The sequence below is a fragment of the Pyrus communis genome, chromosome 11 (genome assembly GCF_041283825.1).
Source record: "Pyrus communis isolate YQ-2024b chromosome 11, ASM4128382v1, whole genome shotgun sequence".
NCBI classification, from domain to species: domain Eukaryota; kingdom Viridiplantae; phylum Streptophyta; class Magnoliopsida; order Rosales; family Rosaceae; genus Pyrus; species Pyrus communis.
In genome coordinates, this window is record NC_142575.1 from 2,298,894 (window position 1) to 2,317,781 (window position 18,888).

At 35.5% G+C, this 18,888-nt stretch overlaps 1 protein-coding gene across 2 annotated transcripts; it reads left to right on the forward strand.

Moving 5' to 3' along the window:
• The first annotated feature begins 14,074 nt into the window (after nt 1-14,074).
• LOC137742269 (oligopeptide transporter 1) lies at nt 14,075-18,291 on the forward strand. 2 transcript variants are annotated; one of them, XM_088679884.1, is made up of 8 exons: nt 14,075-14,299; nt 14,879-15,009; nt 15,407-15,849; nt 15,957-16,054; nt 16,148-16,720; nt 16,827-17,094; nt 17,231-17,413; nt 17,548-18,291. In XM_088679884.1, the coding sequence occupies exons 2-8, from the start codon at nt 14,943-14,945 to the stop codon at nt 18,166-18,168; spliced, it is 2,253 nt and encodes a 750-aa protein (XP_088536010.1). In that variant the 5' UTR covers nt 14,075-14,299; nt 14,879-14,942; the 3' UTR covers nt 18,169-18,291. The 2 variants fall into 2 exon arrangements, with proteins under 2 accessions (XP_088536010.1, XP_068338194.2); XM_068482093.2 differs by lacking the exon at nt 14,075-14,299 and having other exon boundaries at nt 14,648-15,009.
• Nucleotides 18,292-18,888: the final 597 nt, after the last annotated feature.

Genomic DNA, 18,888 nt, shown 5'->3' on the forward strand with positions numbered 1-18,888 from the left:
TATTGGAACTGTGCAATTTAAAACCTTACTTTTGTTGAAAATACTGGTGGTTAATGAATGCCCACAGTGATATTGAAAAATTGGTAGATTTTTCAATGCCCACCCAAAGTGATATTGACTTGGGAAATGAAGAAGGATTGTATTGTCAAAATGTGTGTGCTATAAATTTCAATGTATAATTAATACGTTTGTTTGAATTGCTCCATAAATAGAGCGCTCCGTATGCTTTCAAGATACATAGAGAACAAGAAAAGATCAATAACATCAGTATATATTCCTCATTCTTTTATTTGTCATCCCCTAGTGTTATAGTTACAGTGTGATATTTTACACTTGCTACGCTCATGTCACTAGTAAATGTTATCTCTCTAACTTTTACCTATTTATAACACGTTATTAGCACGACTCTCTAACCATTTCTCATTTCTCTTCGCCAAAAGAAAGAAAACAAATGTTTCCTCTAAGAATTTTACTGTTCTTCTTCTTACTATGCCTCAACTGCTGGACATACCCTTGCGAAGAACTATTTGCACCATGCCTGCTTCTAGTTCTCAACCTAACATTTTACATATATCTTTGATTTCTTGTTTGGTGTAGCTCTTGATTACTAACCCAGTGTTTATTTATGTTGATTTTACTGCAATCCAAGATGGTGCGGTACAATCATCCATCTTGAACTGTAAATTTAATCTTACTGCAATCTAAGATGGTGCAGTATCATCACCTATCCTAGATTGCAAATCTAATTTTACTGCAAATTTTAGGTAGAGCAGTATAATCGTCAACCCTACCTTGCATATTTAATTTACCTGCTGTCTAATTTCATTGCAATTTTAGGTAGTGCGGTATAATTGCCCACCTTACTCTACGTATTTAAATTTTCCTGCTACTTGAGTAGTGCGGAATAATCACCTATACTATTTTAAGTTATTTCAATGAGAATGGTGCAGTACAATTGCCTTCCTCATTCATTATGTAAATCTCGAGCCAGAAGTTTCGAGTGCTTATCAATTTGGCCTGAAGATCAAAATGAAAAAAAAAAAAAATTGTAAGAACGAGAAGTTCTAACACTACATACCTCTAGAATGCATATTATTGCAAGTTCTTACATATCTCAGTTTTTCTTTCAGAAAAGAAAATGGCGAACTTGGCAAAACTTGATTTTGTTGTCCTAGACATTATTGGGAAGAACTACCTTACCTGGGTAGTGGATACCAAGATCCATTTGGAGGCATGGAGTCTTGGAGAAACAATCAAGGAGAAGAACGGTGCATCTTCTCAAGATCGGGCAAAGGCTATGATTTTTATCCGTCGCCACCTTGATGAAGGACTAAAGAGCGAGTACCTAATAGTTGAAGATTCGTTAGCTCTCTGGAAGGCATTGAGAAACATATACAATCACCAGAAAACGGTGATTCTTCCAATAGCTCGTTATGAGTGGACTCACCTAAGGATCCAGGATTTCAAGTCACTGGCTAAGTACAATTCTGCGACGTTTAGAATTAGCTCCCAGATGAAACTCTGTGGGGAAACCATCACTGAGGAAGATATGCTGGAAAAGACCTTCAACACTTTTCATGCCTCAAACGTGCTCCTACAGCAATAGTATAGAGAACAAAGTTTCACTTAATACAACCAGCTGATATCTGTGCTCCTGGTAACTGAACAAAATAATGAGCTCTTGATGAAAAATCATCAGTCCCGACCTATTAGATCTGCACCATTCCCAAAAGTGAATGCTGCTTCCCTCGAAGTGAACGCCACATCCTCTGATGGCAATAATCATAAACGAGGACGTGGCCACAAGTGAGGACGGTGGAACTGGAAAGGCAAGAATCATGGTGTCCAGTTTCACAACCAGCTTCCAATGCATAATTTGGGCCCAAGCTTCAAAAATGTAAATCGCCACAAAGGCAAAGTTCATATGAATAATGCTCTCAGAAACTCTGAATGAGCCTGCCATAGGTATAGTAGCAATGGGCATTGGCTGCGTACTTGTCGTACCCCAAAACATCTGATGAATCTATATCAAGCCTTCATCAAGGAGAAGGGTGTTGAGATCAATTTTCTCGACCAAACTAAACCAATGGATATACATGATCTAGTATGTGACTTATTAGGGCAGTTGAACATAACCCACCTAGATGTCTCAGACTTTATTATGGAAAAGGGAATGAAGTGTACCGGTCTGACTGAATAGTTTATGTTTGATGTATTGAACTTGTAGTTTAAAACTAGCATTTCAAATTCAATAAAAGTGGCATTTAAATTTTCTGTTATAAATTGCTTTTAACCATGATCCCTTTACTCATAAAGTATAGATAAACACTATGGTCATTCTCAAAACAAGAGCAATGGTAGAGATATTTGTCTTGCAGACAACGCAACCACACATACAATACTTCGAGATCGAAAGTATTTCTCAAGATTGATGCTTACAAAAGTAAGGGTAACAACAATATCAGTTCAATCAGATGTAATTGAAGGCTTAGGGAAAGTCCAGATTATGTTACTAAATGGAACAATATTGTCAATACAGAATGCATTGTATGCTACTCGATCTACTCGAAATTTGTTGAGTTTCAAAGACATACGTTTAAATGGATACCACATTGAAACGAAAAGTGCAAAAAATGTGTAGTATCTATGCATTACCTCCAATGATACCCAAAAGCGTATATTAGAGAAGTTGCATGGTTTGACGAGTGGATTATATTATATGTTTGTACCATACTTGACCAATCCCGAAACTACTAAGCACCGGTCAACAACATACCGTCAAGGACCCACAAGACTTTTCCTCCAACAGGAGGCCAATCACAACACGACACATGTCGGTATCAGAGGCCAATCACAACGCAACACGTGTCGATATCAGAGGCCAATCACAACATGACATATGTCAATGTCAGAACAAAGCTAGAAACTCTCTTCTATAAAAGGGGATCATTCTCCCACAATAATCCATAATGTCATTTGTACTAAACTATTCACTAGAACTCACAAAAAGAGAGCTTGAACCTATGTATTTGTGTAAACCCTTCACAACTAATGAGAACTTCTCTACTCCGTGGACGTAGCCAATCTGGGTGAACCACGTACATCTTGTGTTGTTTGCTTCCCTGTCTATATTCATTTACATACTTATCCACACTAATGACCAGAGCAACCTAGCGAAGGTCACAAACTTGACACTTTCTGTTGTACCAAAGTCCTCGCCGATTTTGTGCATTAACATTATACATACATAAAGACAGTTGAATCATATACTGTCATGAACCAAAAGTTCATTAATTCAAAAGTTTACATGCTTTGGCATGACCGTCTGAGTTACCCAGGATCTACCATGATGCTTAGAATCATTGCCAACTCTAATGGACATCCATTATTAAGCAGACACATTGTTATCTCAAATGATAACCCTTGCAAGGCTTATTCTCAAGGGAAGTTGGTAATTAAACCATCACAACTAAAGGTTGATGCTGAATCTCCATCATTTCTGCAAAGAATTCAAGGGGATATTTGTGGGCCTATTCAACCATCTTGTGGACCATTCCGATATTTTATGGTTTTGGTTGATGCATCTACCCGATGGTCACATGTTTATCTCTTATCTACTCGGAATGTAGCTTTTGCGAGACTTCTTGCTCGGATAATTAAGTTGCGAGCAAAGTTCCCAGATTACCCCCTTTAAGTCAATCTAACTTGATAACGTTGGTAAATTTACGTCTCAAACTTTTGATGATTACTGCATGACATTGGGCATTGATGTTGAACACCTTATTCCTTATGTCCATACTCAAAATGGTCTAGTAAAGGCATTTATCAAACGGTTTCAATTAATAGTTCGCACTCTGCTCATAAAAATAAAATTGTCAGTTTCTGCATGGGGACATGTCATCTTACATGCTGCATCATTGGTTCGATTGAGACCTATAGCCAACACCAATACTCTTTAGTACAACTTATGTTTGGGTATCAGCCAAACATTTCACATTTACGAGTTTTTGGTTATGCTGTTTATATACCTATTGCACCACCACAACGCACTAAGATGGGACCTCATGGTAGACTGGGAATTTATGTGAGTTTTGATTCACTGTCTATCATTAGATATTTAGAACCCTTGACATGTGATATATTTACAACTCGTTTTGCTGATTATCACTTTGATGAGACAATCTTCCCATTGTTAGGGGGAGAAAAGATCATTCCAGAAGAAATGCAAAAGCTGATATGGGTTGTTCCCACCTTATCTCATTTTGATCCACGTAGCACTCAATGTGAAAATGAAGTGAAAATGATCGTTCATCTTCAAAGTATTGCCAATCAAATGCCAGATGCATTTAATGATGCCATGAAAGTGACCAACTAAAATATACCAGCTGTAAATGCACCTGCAAGAATTGATGTCCCTGTTGGACAAAATAAAGTGGCAACGAATGAATCATCTGGTGCATGCTTGAAACGTGGTAGACCTCCAGGTTCAAAAGATTCAGCCCCTCGAAAGAGAAAGACGAGGGCACAACTGAATCCAAATGAAATCATTCAAAAAGAAAAATGAATGACAAATCCACAATTCATGATTCTCTATTTTCAGAAAAAGAAAATGTCCTTGGTGAGACACATGTACCTAAAGAAACAGAGGTACATGAAAGCAAAGAAATCTCCATAAATTATGCTTGGATTAATGAATTGTGGGATCAAAATGAAATAATCATCGACGACATGTTCGCATTCACAGTAGCCACCGAAATCAATTAAGTGATGATATTAAGCCCCGCTCTGTCAATGAATGCAAACAGAGATGAGATTGGCCTAAGTGGAAAGATGCAATCCAGGCAAAATTAAATTCCTTAAAAAGGCGAAATGTTTTTGGACCGATAGTCCAAACCCCGCCTAGTATAAACCCTATGGCTTACAAATGGGTATTCATAAGAAAGCGAAATGAGAAAAACGAGATTACAAGATATAAAGTACGACTCGTTGCACAAGGTTTTTCGCAAAGACCTGGAATTGATTATCAGGAGACATACTCTCCTGTAATGGACGCAATTATGTTCTGTTACTTAATAAGTTTAGTGGTTTCAGAAAAACTTGACATGCGACTTATGGATGTCATCACCGCGGATCTATATGGAGAATTAGATATTGACATATATATGAAAGTTCCAAAAGAACTTAAGTTGCTTGAAACAACTAATAAACCACGAGGTATGCTCTCAATCAAATTAAGGCAATTATTGTATAGGCTGAAACAATTTGGACAAATATGGTATAATCGTCTCAGTGAGTATTTGATCAACGAAAGGTATATCAACAATGTCATTTGCCCTTGTGTGTTCATTAAGAAATCCAACTCTGGATTTGCTATAGTGGCAGTATATGTCGATGATATGAACCTAGTTGGAACTCTTGAAGAGCTCAATAAAACTGCTGAATATCTGAAAAGCGAATTTGAAATGAAAGACCTTGGAAAAACAAAATATTGTCTCGGCTTGCAGATCGAGCATTGTGCTAGTGAAATTTTGGTCCACCAATCAACTTACATTGAAAAAATCCTGAAGCGATTTGGCATGGACAAGGCTTATCCACTCAGCACGCCAATGGTCGTTTGTTCTCTAGACATTAAGAAAGATTTATTCCGTCCAAAAGAAGATGATGAAGTGCCCTTGGTCCAGAAGTACCATATCTGAGTGCAATAGGTGCTTTATTATATTTAGCACAATATACTAGACCAGATATAGCTTTTTCAGTCAGCTTATTAGTAAGGTATAACTCTGCTCCAACAATTCGTCATTGGAAGAGAGTTAAAGATGTATTGCGATACCTTCGTGGGACAACAGACATGGGTCTTTTCTACTCAAAGAAATCCATAAATGACCAAGTCCTAGTTGGATATGCAGATGCTGGTTTTCCCTCTGATCCGCATAAAGCCTGCTCACAAACTGGATATGTGTTCAAGAATGGAGATACAACAATCTCATGGTGCTTAACAAAGCAAACATTAGTTGCAACATCTTCAATTTGCTTTACATAAAGCAAGTTGTGAATGTTCTTGGCTAAGATCAATGATTCATTATATGCGGAATTCATGTGGTCTAACTTCGAAGACAGACAATCCAACTGTCATCCATGAAGATAATGCAACCTGTGTTGCCCAAATGAAGGAAGGATTCATCAAGGCGATAAGAATAAACACATATCTCCAAAAAATTTGAATGCACATGAGCTTCAGAAGGCTAAAGTTATTAAAATCAGACAAATTTGTTCCAATGAAAATCTGGCAGACCTATTCACCAAGTCTCTACCAAAGTGCACGTTTCAAAAGTTAGTGCGAACTATCAGATTACGTCGACTTACCAATCAGCTAAATTTGGAAAATGTGGAATCAAGAGGAAATACGTATCAGGAGGAGCACCCATGATAAATGCATGTTGTACTCTTTTTCCTTCGATTAGGATTTTTCCCATTGGGTTTTTCCTATCAAGGTTTCAACAGGGCAACATAAGCATATTTAACACTATATCAACAATCCAGGTAAAGTTGTACTATTTTTCCTTCGCTATGGTTTTTTCCCACTGGGTTTTTCCGAGTAAGGTTTTAATGAGGCAGCTGATGTTGATATGTAGGCATCCAAGGGGGAGTGTTGAAAATACTAGTGGGTTAATGAATGCCCACAATGATAATGAAAACATTGGTAGATTTTTCAATGCCCACACAAAGTGATATTAACTTGGGAAATGAAGGAGGATCGTATTGTCAAAAGGTGTGTGCTATAAATTTCAATGTATAGTTAATACGTTTCTTTGAGTTTCTCTATAAATAGATCGCTCTCTATGCTTTCAAGATACATAGAAAACAAGAAAAGATCAATAACATCAGTATATATCCCTCATTCTTTTATTTGTCATCCCCTTATGTTATAGTTACAATGTGATATTTTACATCTGATTCGCTCCTGTCACTAGTAAAAGTTATCTCTCTAACTTTTACCTATTTATAACAACTTTAGACTAAAGTAATATTAATTGTGGACCAATAATAGAGTTTTTGTTTAAATCATTAGGTTTGTTTGATTTTTGGTATAGTAGTGACTAGTGAGCTTTAGATGATGATTGCTCAAGTGAGAGATTCTGATTATAACATGTATTTACTAACAATTTATTAATCACAACTCAATGAACAATGAGACTTTCAACGTGCACCTAAGAGCATCTCCAAGGGAGATGTCAAAATGTCCACATAAGTTATAACATTAATAAAAGACCACACTAATATTCTCCAACCGAAATGCAAATTCCTATGTGGCGCTAACATGGATTGGCAGCAAACAGGTTGCTGTCAAATTTAACAGCAGTTTCATATATTTTTAATTAATTATTAAATGTCTTCTATTAATTTAATCATTATTATAATTAATGTTGAATGTTGACAGTGCATCTGGTGGTAATTTAATCATTAAACTTAAAAGATGTCAAAATATCATATAAATTATTAAATTTAAATTTTATGTTCAAAATTTGACCTCTTTTAAAGATGGTTTAAGCAGTGTTCTTTCTAAACTCACCGTCATGGTTGCATCATATTTCTATACATATGACGTTTCCTTTACTAAAGTCCAAAGAAATTTTGAACCATCTTAAATATTGAGAGTCCCCAAACAATGTCACCCATTTGGTGGGAGCAGAGTTGGTAAGAAGAATTAAAAGATAACCCCTTCAGCTTTTAAGGGGACAGATTACCAAACTCCAATCATTATGCGGCCCAGGAAAAGCAGGCTCATCATCAAGAAGTAACGAAAATCATTGTCATCATTGACATCGTATCTTAAACCAATCATCTATTTCACCAACACCTATGCAAGATCACTTTTTGGCGGAAAATTTAAACATCATCATAACTTCGCAATCCCTTCAACCACTTTGTCTTTTGCCACAAAGGGATAACGTTTTGAGTCTGACAGATAACACTGTCTGTGCTCACTACTCACTGGTAGCAAACAACCAACAATTGGCCAAATAAAAAAAAAAGTTTTTTAATCTGATTTTTGAAATTTGCATAACTCATCATTTTGATTATTAAGATTTGAAATCAACAGAAGTGGTCTCTGAGTTTATCCACCATCAATCATTTTGGTTATTCCATGAAAAATTATATTAAATAAGGACCAAAATGATAAAAATACCCTCAATTTAATAAATAAGGGGCCAATTGATTTGACAACAATTGAGGATATTTTTATCATTTTAGACTTATTTAATGGAGATTTTTCATGGAATAACCAAAATGATTAATTGTGGACAAACTCAGTAACTACTTCTATTGATTTCAAATCTCATAGACTAAAATGAGGAATTATGCAAATTTGAGGAACCATTTTGGCTAAAAAACCTTAAAAAAATGGCAAATGGTAACTTCAATCGCTCATGAAGGCGTTTAGGGCTTTCCGGTTCTTATTGTGCATGCTTTTAGTAATAGGGTCTACATGCATTTGTAGTTAGGAAGAACCACAATCAACATAATTGGCAATTTCCACGAAAGAAACGGTCTAAGATCAGTCACGTTGCACTTTCTTACTCATATTACCTATGCTTAAGATAATTAGGGTTACATACTTTTGCAACACAAAAAGCACACTGATTATTAAGATCGGTTGCGTTTGGGCACAATCACGCTTTCTAATTGTATTTGTAGTCAGGAAGAATGCACACACCGACATGGCTAACAATTTCTATGGATGAAGGGGATATTTAGGTCAGTCGCGTATGAGCGCTTTCGGGCTTTCCAACTCTTATTGCCTGAGCTTTTGAAATTAGTAACACATCATTTGTTTGCAAATTTGATTTAAAATTTAAATCTTCTTAGCATTATCCTACTTGAAAGGATATTAACAACTAGGATGAGGTTTATACGTAAAAATTTATAAAAGAAGCTATACTATATATGTAGATATTACGTAGGTTCTAATGTTCCAGAGATAAGGACTTTCATGGCACAAATACATCATCACTATCATATTTAATATCAATGATATAAAGATACGTGTATAAGTTTTCATCTGTATATCGAAGTCTCTGACATTAATAAAATAATGTATTTTTATGTAGGTTATTATTATTTATTTAAAAATTGAAATTTGGAGTTGTTTATATTAATGAGATTTTGAATAAAAACCCATAGCTTGTGGGATTGAAAATATTAAAAGATGAATTATACTCTCAAATATATTCTACCACACATATACGTGTACACACACACACACACACACACACATATAAACATGGGTACAATCATCAAAATTAAGTTACTTAACAAAACAATTATTGTACCAAAAAGTTGTTACATTCTTCAAAACCACACCCCAAAAAAATAAATAAAGAAGATATTAGGCTTAATAAGATTAGTAAATTTTCTGATTAAATTTGACATGGATACATTCTCAAATTAACAAAAAAGAATGTACCCATATAAGTTTCAAAATGAATGAGGAAAAAAATTGAATGAATTTTATATAATCATATTTAAAAAATGGTAGATTTTACATATATTATTGAACATTAATTAGAAATTTAATAAAGGTGTGAAGATTAAAACCTTATATCAATTATTAATTTGTATTTTAAACAATTATATAACTGACATGTAAATTATTAATACATTAATTGTCACATCCCGGCCCGAGCCCCCACCACATCCTGGGCTCGACTCCACTGTAGCACAATATTGTCCACTTTGGACCCCGACCATGACCTCACAGTTTTGTTTCGGAGTCCAAGTGGACATACCGGGTCGAGGTATGTCATTAATTCTAAAGACTTGGATTAAAATCTGAAAACTAAGAAGGTCTTCGTTAATAATCATAAGTAGCTAAGAAAGGATATGCTAATGTTTCCTTATTAATATTACTGGCTACTTGGTACTAGTTGCATATTTGAACACCATTTAAAAAGTGATGGTTGAGTTAGCCTACTCCCCCACCCTTTAAGTGTAAATAATATGCTCATAAATAAATGGTGCATGTGGCCATTTGCTTGACTTTGAGATTCTTGGTATTGGAATCTGGCAGATGGCCAGCTAGTCCAATAATGTATAACCGGCTAAAAATAAATTAATATAATGCAAACCCTTAAATTGTACGGCGTCTCCAATAATATAAAGTATTCTATTCATATTCATAAAATATAACACTCACCTCACCCATCCTTTACTACCAAAAATCTAAAATTCATGAATTAAACATTTCATTATGATAAGTAGGGCCCTAAAGTTGAAGATGAAATTGAAAAGTGACAACTCCAGCTGTTTGCTTTTAACCTACTGTACATTAATATATGGAAACGAAAATTCAAATATGAGTGTAAGATGACAAACATGTTACGTTGATGAATTCGTTTAATATACATTTTAAGTATAAGCGATATTTTATACTATTCTGTAGTAAGAGGAGGGAAAAAGTTTGAACTCATAATGCAATGTGTTAAAGAGGAAGCCTATAACCCCCTAAGCAATCCACCACTTGAACTCATTCCACGCACCTATATTTTATGATTGTTTAAAATTGTTGCAAGGGATGGCTACTCTAAGAAGCATATGAATTGCATCAAGAACATATTGGAGTTTTCTCAAATTTCCTTTATGTATTAATTTAGATTAGAATTGATGAACAATCTAATAGAATTTAATTATTCTTTAAGGTCTTAATTTGGTCATTAGGTCTAGTGAAATAATTCTCAGCTGGCTAGTGTGAGATTTTAAGCTTAACTTTATTTAATCTTAACACTCATGAATGTTAAGTTTGATATTAAAATTACGTGATTAGTCAAACTCAACTCTTATTGTAAACTATTATTTCAACAGAAACAAATTATTAGTTTTTCAATGAACTATATGTAAAATACACAAAACTTTAAAACAACGTAATTTCAAACATAAACACCACGCTAGCATGAATATATAACTCTCCAACTCTCTTAAAGTTAAGTAAATAATGTCATGAATGAACCTTGTCTTATTTATTTTAATAAATAAAAATTCGTACCTTCGAGTTGTATTAAAAAAGTTGAAAATCACTCCCATATCCCATCGTGGGCAAGAAATCTACCACTTTTGAATTGTCATAGTGTCTCACATATCCTTACTACTCATTTATTTTTTTGGGTTATAAGTAATTTTTTAGTGCAACGATATATTTTATACTAAAGGGATGGATAATTCAGCTAAGTCACATAATGGGCAATTTAATTTGATATCGAATTCGTCATCCATGAGATTCGAATCTAAGACATCTCACTTACAAGTGAAGATGAACACTACCAGATTGTAGTACTAAGTGGCTTGAATTATAAATAATTTGGATGCTTTATTTTTTTCTTTGATCCACATGTTACATTTGACCGCTTTGTTTAGAGGTTAAAATATACTGACCCCTCTTGTGTAGGGCTCAAATCCCCAACTTTAATCATGTTCTCAAGGATCTGAGAATAAAAAGATAATCTAATAGTCTTTAAAGGGTTAAAAAATTTATTTTTAAAACCCTTTCCATTATTTATTTTCCCCCTAGCTAGCTTTTTTCTTCGTGTCACAAAGATTAATCTTGATAGGTGGAGTGGAGTTGACAAATATTATTATGGGAGTTTTAACGAAAAACCCGCGGTACTGTTCACTTTAACGAAAAATCACATTTTTACACTAAAACGTCAAACATGGTACTATTCATTTTACCTTTTATTTTGTCCTTATCATTAAAACTCAAAGTTTTCAAGCCTTTTTCATTAGTTTTCCTTATTATATACTCTTATTCAAGCATTTCCAATGGTCTAAGCAAAAATAGGAAATCTAGAGTTTGTTATAACTTCTCCTTTTGACGCAACGAAAGTTACCAGTTAAAGGATCACACAGAGATGCAAATAGTTTTGAGCTCCAAAGTAGGAGCTAAATGGCAGGTAATCCAACTACAAGATGTTATATACTCCGGCCAGATGTTGTGGTTACACTCATTTTCTCTCGCCCAATATTGCAGCAATAATAAAAGAGCGTTAAAAGTAATGGTATGTTCATGCTTACGTACACTCAAACACTTAAAAAAGCTCAATTAATCATTTTGTTTATATCTAATATTAAGTACTTGTACAACTCAGACATCACGTTGCTTAGTCGAATTTGGATTATGTATTTATTTTTCTTTTGCTCACAATCAAATGTAGATGGCTTGTGTACCGCAAAAACTGCGTTTAAAACTAAAAGCCAAACCATTGGTTTATTTTTCAATAAACTACGTACCGGCATTGCTTTGTTCCTCAATTGCAGAGATTCTGTAATGCATAAACTAAGGGAAAATTGAAAATAACTTTAACAAAGATACAAGAAATAACCAAATAGGATGTGTACATAAATAATGCAGAAAAATATTCTTCGTCTAAATTAAGAAAATAGAAAAATGACATGCATGTTACGTGAAGGTTGGGATCTCTCTAGCCAAGTAGCCGGCGAGGCCGGCGAGGGAAGGATTCTTTCAATCCAGACCTTGAATTAATTAGTAATAAGTTCGGATGGCACGAAGGAGTAGTGACCAAAGGAAGGAACAAGAAACTGTATATGATGGCAGTATATGCCAACTTGTAATTTTTATAAATTATATCCCATTTTAATTCCTCTTGTTGATGGTGACCAGCATGGCAGATTATTAAATATAATTCTTTATAATTGTCACTTAGTATTACGGTGTAGTGAAATTCTTCATCATTGGTATGTGAAAAGACTTAAGTTCGAATCTCGTGGATAACAAGGTCAAAATCAATTTATTCCTACACTCGTTAATGTAAATATATATTTGTATTAATAATAATAATAATAATAATAATAATAATAATAATTAAACATCGTGTATAGTTTTTATATTGCTCTCCTCAAGTAAGATGAAACTCCCGTTGATTAGATTTTGATTTTGGTTCTTTGTTAGGTACATTATTATAAGTTATGTACCTACGTATGTGCATTATCATAGTAATGTACCTAATTCAGTGACCAAGCTAAAATCTGATTTAACATTGAGCTAGGCTTGTTTGAGATTGTTTTTATACAAAATGCTTTGGTTAGAAGTGCTTTTGTTGGAAGAAAGCCGATTTCCATGCATTCTTAGTGCTTTATGGAAACCACTTCAAGGCTTTCGAAAGAAGGTCCTAAATGCTTCTTTGGAAATTACTTTTACAACTCATAAGCAATTTTAAGTATTTTTGTCAAAACGCAATCAACAACCCATTAAATTTGTTAAAGAATATTTTTAATCGGTCTAAAAGTACTTCCAAACATACCTTTAGTAAATACCTGTCATCCATAAAATTTATACACCAAATATTGAAAATACTTATTAAGTTGTACTTTTTTGCCACCTAACTTAAATTGTATATGCTATATAAAATCAAGTTAAAGCTGTATATAGTGAACTAGTCTGCATTAATTTGCATGAAAAATAATTTATTCATGCATTATTTGAAGCTAGTATGTGACAAGGGTCAAAAAAAAATTAAATAAAGTGGCGTATCTTTATATGTCCTTCTAGATAAAGTATGACAATCCCCCTTCCCTTCCTTCCCGTGTGTCATGGAATGATCGGTGAGAAAGCTTTCACGTTTGAATATTCACACCTCAAATTTCACTTCTCATATCCTTTATGGATCATTGTGTTTGAAGTTCAAGGATTTAAAAATTCGGATTATTGAAAGAAAAAAAAAGAAAAAAAGTTATGAACTCTTAATTTATGTGAGATGAGTCAGTGAAATAGACTAATGAGAACCGTAAAATTTAAAATAAATAGTATAAATATCCAGATCCGTCCACTACAAACATAGAAATCTGGCGGAAAGAATCTCAATTCCTCAAACTGTTGTAGCTAATTATTATTGCCATCTTCCGAAGCTATTGACTTGGAAGTTATAAGTAGCTCTCAATTAGTCCCATTAATAATTTCAAATTTCCAACCACCTTTGATTTTAATTTTGCATTTTTTTTTTCAATTAGCTGTCCTCCCCCAAAATGGGAGTCCATATCTAGCTCTCATTGTCATCACACGTCTACTCCACTGTCCATCTTTCACAAGCATTATTTTGGACAAAATCAATAATGTTCACTGCAGATATTCACAATCTTTTTTTTTTTGGACGAGATATCCACAATCCTAAATATCAACCTTTTATTACTTTATTTTTTTTTTTCACAGACAAGTTTTCTAGCATGACGATTACACTGCCATATGAGGTTGGAGGAGAGAGTATTCAATGAGGTTGCCGCAAACCCGTAGGTGGGACATGGTCGAGATGCTCGTATTGAAGCTTGTTTCTTAGGGGCATGACGAGAATTATATTACTAATTCACATGTGATAAAATGAATGAGCAAATAAGTTTAATATTTTATGAGATATAAGATAATTGTTATAACATGAATAAATTGATAACATTACGCCTGAATTCCACCGAAAAATTTCTTGTTTGTTGGGTTATGAGATGTTTGTATTAATCTTTAGCGGAAAAAACAAAGAAGCAGTCATGTCCTGCGCCGCACATGAAGATTTGTCCAAGATTCCTGCACGCCCAAGAACATGTATTTAGAAGCCCTCCAAAATCCACTGTGTGCAAGTCCATTTTTTATTCAAGTTACTCATGCTATATATACACAATAACCATCATCAAAATTACACACACACACCAGAAAAATAAGGGCAAAAGAAAAGAAGAATATATGGTTTCTTGAAAAAGAAACTACCAGCACTGTTTTTTTTTTGCTTTCTAAATTCTCCATTTCAAGCTTGTGAACTGCAAAATTTGACCAAACAAAGAAGAAAGTTTGCATCTTTATGAAATTGGTGTTTTGAGTTTGCAGCCATTGAGGGGTTTGCAGTGGGCATTCTTAGTCCAAGGGGAGAGAGAGAGAGAGAGAAAGAGAGATGGGTACTTATGTAGAGGATGGAGTTCCTCATGAAGGAAAGCTGCAATCAAATGTTGATGTAATTGGTAAGTCCCTCTGATTAAGCCGGTAGTAATTAATCTTATCTGTTTTATTAATCTCAACATGTTTATGCAAAACTGGAAAACGTCAAAGATTATATTAGATTTCAGGGAGTTATGAATTTTTTCTTTCTTCAAGTTTTGGTGTATAAATTTGCATTTTTATGTAAACAAATCTATATGCAGTTGCCAAAAATGTGTTCTTGAACAGATGTCAGAGAGAGAGAGAGAGAGAGAGAGAGAGAGAGAGAGGGTTGAAAGCTATGAGAATTTTGACTTTCTTGAAATGTTTCTTAAGTTTGAAGAAATGGGATCTATATACTTTTAGCAAAATCTTCCAAGAACAAGTAGTTTTTGCAAATTTTAATCTGGAATATTGTTGCCAATTTTGTTGATGCATCAGATGATGAAGTGGATGACAGCCCAATAGAGCAAGTGAGGCTAACAGTTCCAATAACCGATGACCCTTCAGAGCCGACCTTGACGTTTCGAACATGGGTTCTTGGGATCATTTCATGCTCAGTTCTTGCCTTTGTCAACCAGTTTTTCGGGTATCGCCAGAATCAGCTTTACGTTTCTTCAGTCTCAGCGCAAATTCTTGTCCTGCCTCTTGGGAAGCTGATGGCTGCTACTCTTCCGAAGAGAAGAATCCGACTTCCGTATAGAAATTGGTCTTTTTCATTGAATCCGGGGCCTTTCAACTTGAAAGAACATGTGTTGATCACTATATTTGCCAACTCAGGATCGAACAGTGTTTATGCTGTTAACATTATCACGATTGTCATGGCTTTCTACCACAGACCAATGCATCCTGCAGCTGCCTTCTTGTTAGCACAAACCACTCAGGTAAATTTGGACACCAATTGCTAATTTGTGACGAGTGTTGTTTGATAACTGTGTAATTTTTCGTGTAGCGAAATTCATACTTTCTGGAATGTGTGAAAACTTTTCAGATGCTTGGGTATGGATGGGCTGGCATTTTCAGAAAATACCTTGTTGACTCTCCTTACATGTGGTGGCCTTCAAATCTTGTTCAAGTCTCTCTTTTCAGGTATTTTATTGAACCGGTTTATCCACTTAAAATTGAATAGCATTTCTTCGATTTCTCTGTAATTAATGGAAGCGTTTATGATTTGAATGGCAGGGCACTGCACGAAAAGGAAAACAGACCGAAGGGAGGCCGAACCAGGCTGCAGTTCTTCTTCATGGTTTTCATCTGCAGCTTTGCTTACTACATTGTTCCGAGTTTTCTTTTCCCCTCCATTTCCGCTTTCTCCTTTGTTTGCTGGATATATAAGGATTCCATCACCGCGCAACAGATTGGTTCCGGCATGCATGGCCTTGGCATTGGCTCATTTGGCTTTGATTGGTCCACTGTTGCCGGTTTCTTAGGCAGCCCCTTAGCTACGCCTGGATTCGCAACCATTAACATCTTAATCGGTTTTGTCTTGATTGTCTACATTGTTACCCCCATTGCTTATTGGAACAATGCCTACGATGCTCAAAAGTTTCCAATCATTACGTCTCACACTTTCGACTCCACTGGCCAGAGCTATAACATTTCCAGAGTACTGGATCAGAAAAATTTCGACATTAACATGGTAGGGTATAACGGTTACAGTAAACTCTATCTCAGTACCTTCTTTGCCTTCTCTTATGGACTGAGCTTTGCCACTTTGACGGCTACTATTTCGCACGTTGCTCTCTTCCACGGAAGGTAATTAAGCGCATTTCCAACATCACTTTTAACGTCAACTGAGCAAATATTACTTTAGAGCTAATAAATTGTACATTTTTTCCATGTGACATGTATACATGAACAGAACAATCTGGAAGATGTGGAAAAAAACAACTAGTGCAGTGAAAGATCAGATCGGTGACATCCACACCCGACTGATGAAGAAGAACTATGATGCAGTGCCTCAATGGTGGTTTCAAATCATCCTTGTTTCAATGGTTGCTCTTGCTATCTATACTTGCGAAGGTTTCGGAAAACAGCTCCAACTTCCATGGTGGGGAGTTTTAATGGCTTGCGGCATTGCCCTATTTTTCACCTTACCTATCGGCATTATTCAAGCCACAACGAACCAGGTACTTTCATCTCACGCAGATAAACGTTAATCATGAACAATATTATCAGAGTGCTCTGCATACTTTTGTTGCAAATTTTCTTCGAAGCATGTCAAGATTAATTCCAATGTCTCATTTGATTATGTTTGATCTGCAGCAACCAGGGCTTAATGTGATCACGGAGCTACTCATTGGGTACATTTATCCGGGGAAGCCTGTTGCTAATGTGGCTTTCAAGACCTATGGATATATCAGTATGTCACAGGCACTCAATTTTCTTGGTGACTTCAAATTAGGCCACTATATGAAGATCCCTCCTAAGTCCATGTTTGTTGTGCAGGTAATTTAATTGCATTAATCGCATTAACTAACGGTTGGTTTGATAACCATTTCAGTTTTCAGCTCCTCAAACGGACCCTATTTGTGAAATAACTAATTACGTATACCTATTTTCCCCCTTATCTGCTTCTTCAGTTAGTTGGAACGCTAGTAGCTTCAAGTGTCTACTTTGGCACATCCTGGTGGCTTATCACAAGCATCGAGTACATCTGTGATCCATTGAAGCTGCCAACGGGAAGTCCATGGACATGCCCGGGAGATGATGTGTTCTACAATGCTTCAATCATATGGGGGGTCATAGGCCCCCTCAGGATGTTCGCAGGCAAAGGTATCTACCCGGAAATGAACTGGTTCTTCCTCATTGGTTTGCTTGCACCTGTTCCAATTTGGTTCCTCTCCAAAAAATTCCCCAACCAGAAGTGGATTAAGCTCATAAACATGCCGATAATTCTAGGGGCAACGGGCTCCATGCCGCCTGCTAGGGCTGTGAACTACTTGACATGGCTTTCAGTTGGGATTTTCTTCAACTTTTATGTGTACAGAAAGTACAAGGGGTGGTGGGCTAGGCATAACTACATACTATCTGCTGCTTTGGATGCTGGTGTGGCCTTCACAGCAGTTCTTCTGTATTTTACCCTTCAATCCAAGAATATTATGGGGCCCGGCTGGTGGGGTCTCGAAGCGGATGACCATTGTCCGTTGGCCGAGTGCCCCACGGCGCCAGGTGTAGTTGCCAAAGGCTGTCCGGTTCTCTAAGATTTGATTCAAAAATCAAAATCCTAAACCCTAAATGTGTGACATTATAATTGTGCAAAATCATATATATATATATATATATATATATATATATAGGCCAATTCTGGCAGATTGGTAATGAAATATATGAATCTGTACAGTTAAGTGATTAGTCTGAATCACCTTTGCAGCTACACACTGAGATTTTAGTCTTCTGTAATTAAACAAGTTGTTTTTAGTTTTCATAATTTGAAACTGGTGGATGCAAACAAACTTTTAGTTCTGAAATAAGCGGCATATAATCGACAATGACATGATAGTGTAACAACATAATATTATCAAATATGAGGCTAGCAACTCAAATGGTTAGTAGCATTCACGCCTAAACTCGAGGTCCAGTATATTCAGTTTTCCCCTCCCCAAATCGTTACGGACAACGTTTTATTATGAACAGTACTATAAGAAATATACACGCTGACGTCTTTAATGTCAAGTTTACATTAAGTCAAAACTTTTCCAATCATAGCATATAAGGATCACGTTAGATTTGTGTCTTTGACCATTAGCTTCATTACAAAGAGTTTAGGCTGAACCTGATTTTAGGCCTAAACACCGGTTTTTTGAAAGAGTGTTGCTATTTGGACCACAATTTTTTCTCACCCTATCTCCGCTGGTCAGATTTCAAATAGAAGAAGTGACACCAATGGACGAGTAATTCTCAACTCTATAAGTGATCAGTAA

Coding starts and splice junctions, on each gene's coding strand:
- LOC137742269 (XM_088679884.1), top strand. CDS start 14,943: ATGGGTACTTATGTAGAGGATGGAGTTCCTCATGAAGGAAAGCTGCAA. Junction 15,010..15,406: donor ATCAAATGTTGATGTAATTG/GTAAGTCCCTCT, acceptor TTGATGCATCAG/ATGATGAAGTGGATGACAGC. Junction 17,095..17,230: donor TTCAAGCCACAACGAACCAG/GTACTTTCATCT, acceptor TTTGATCTGCAG/CAACCAGGGCTTAATGTGAT.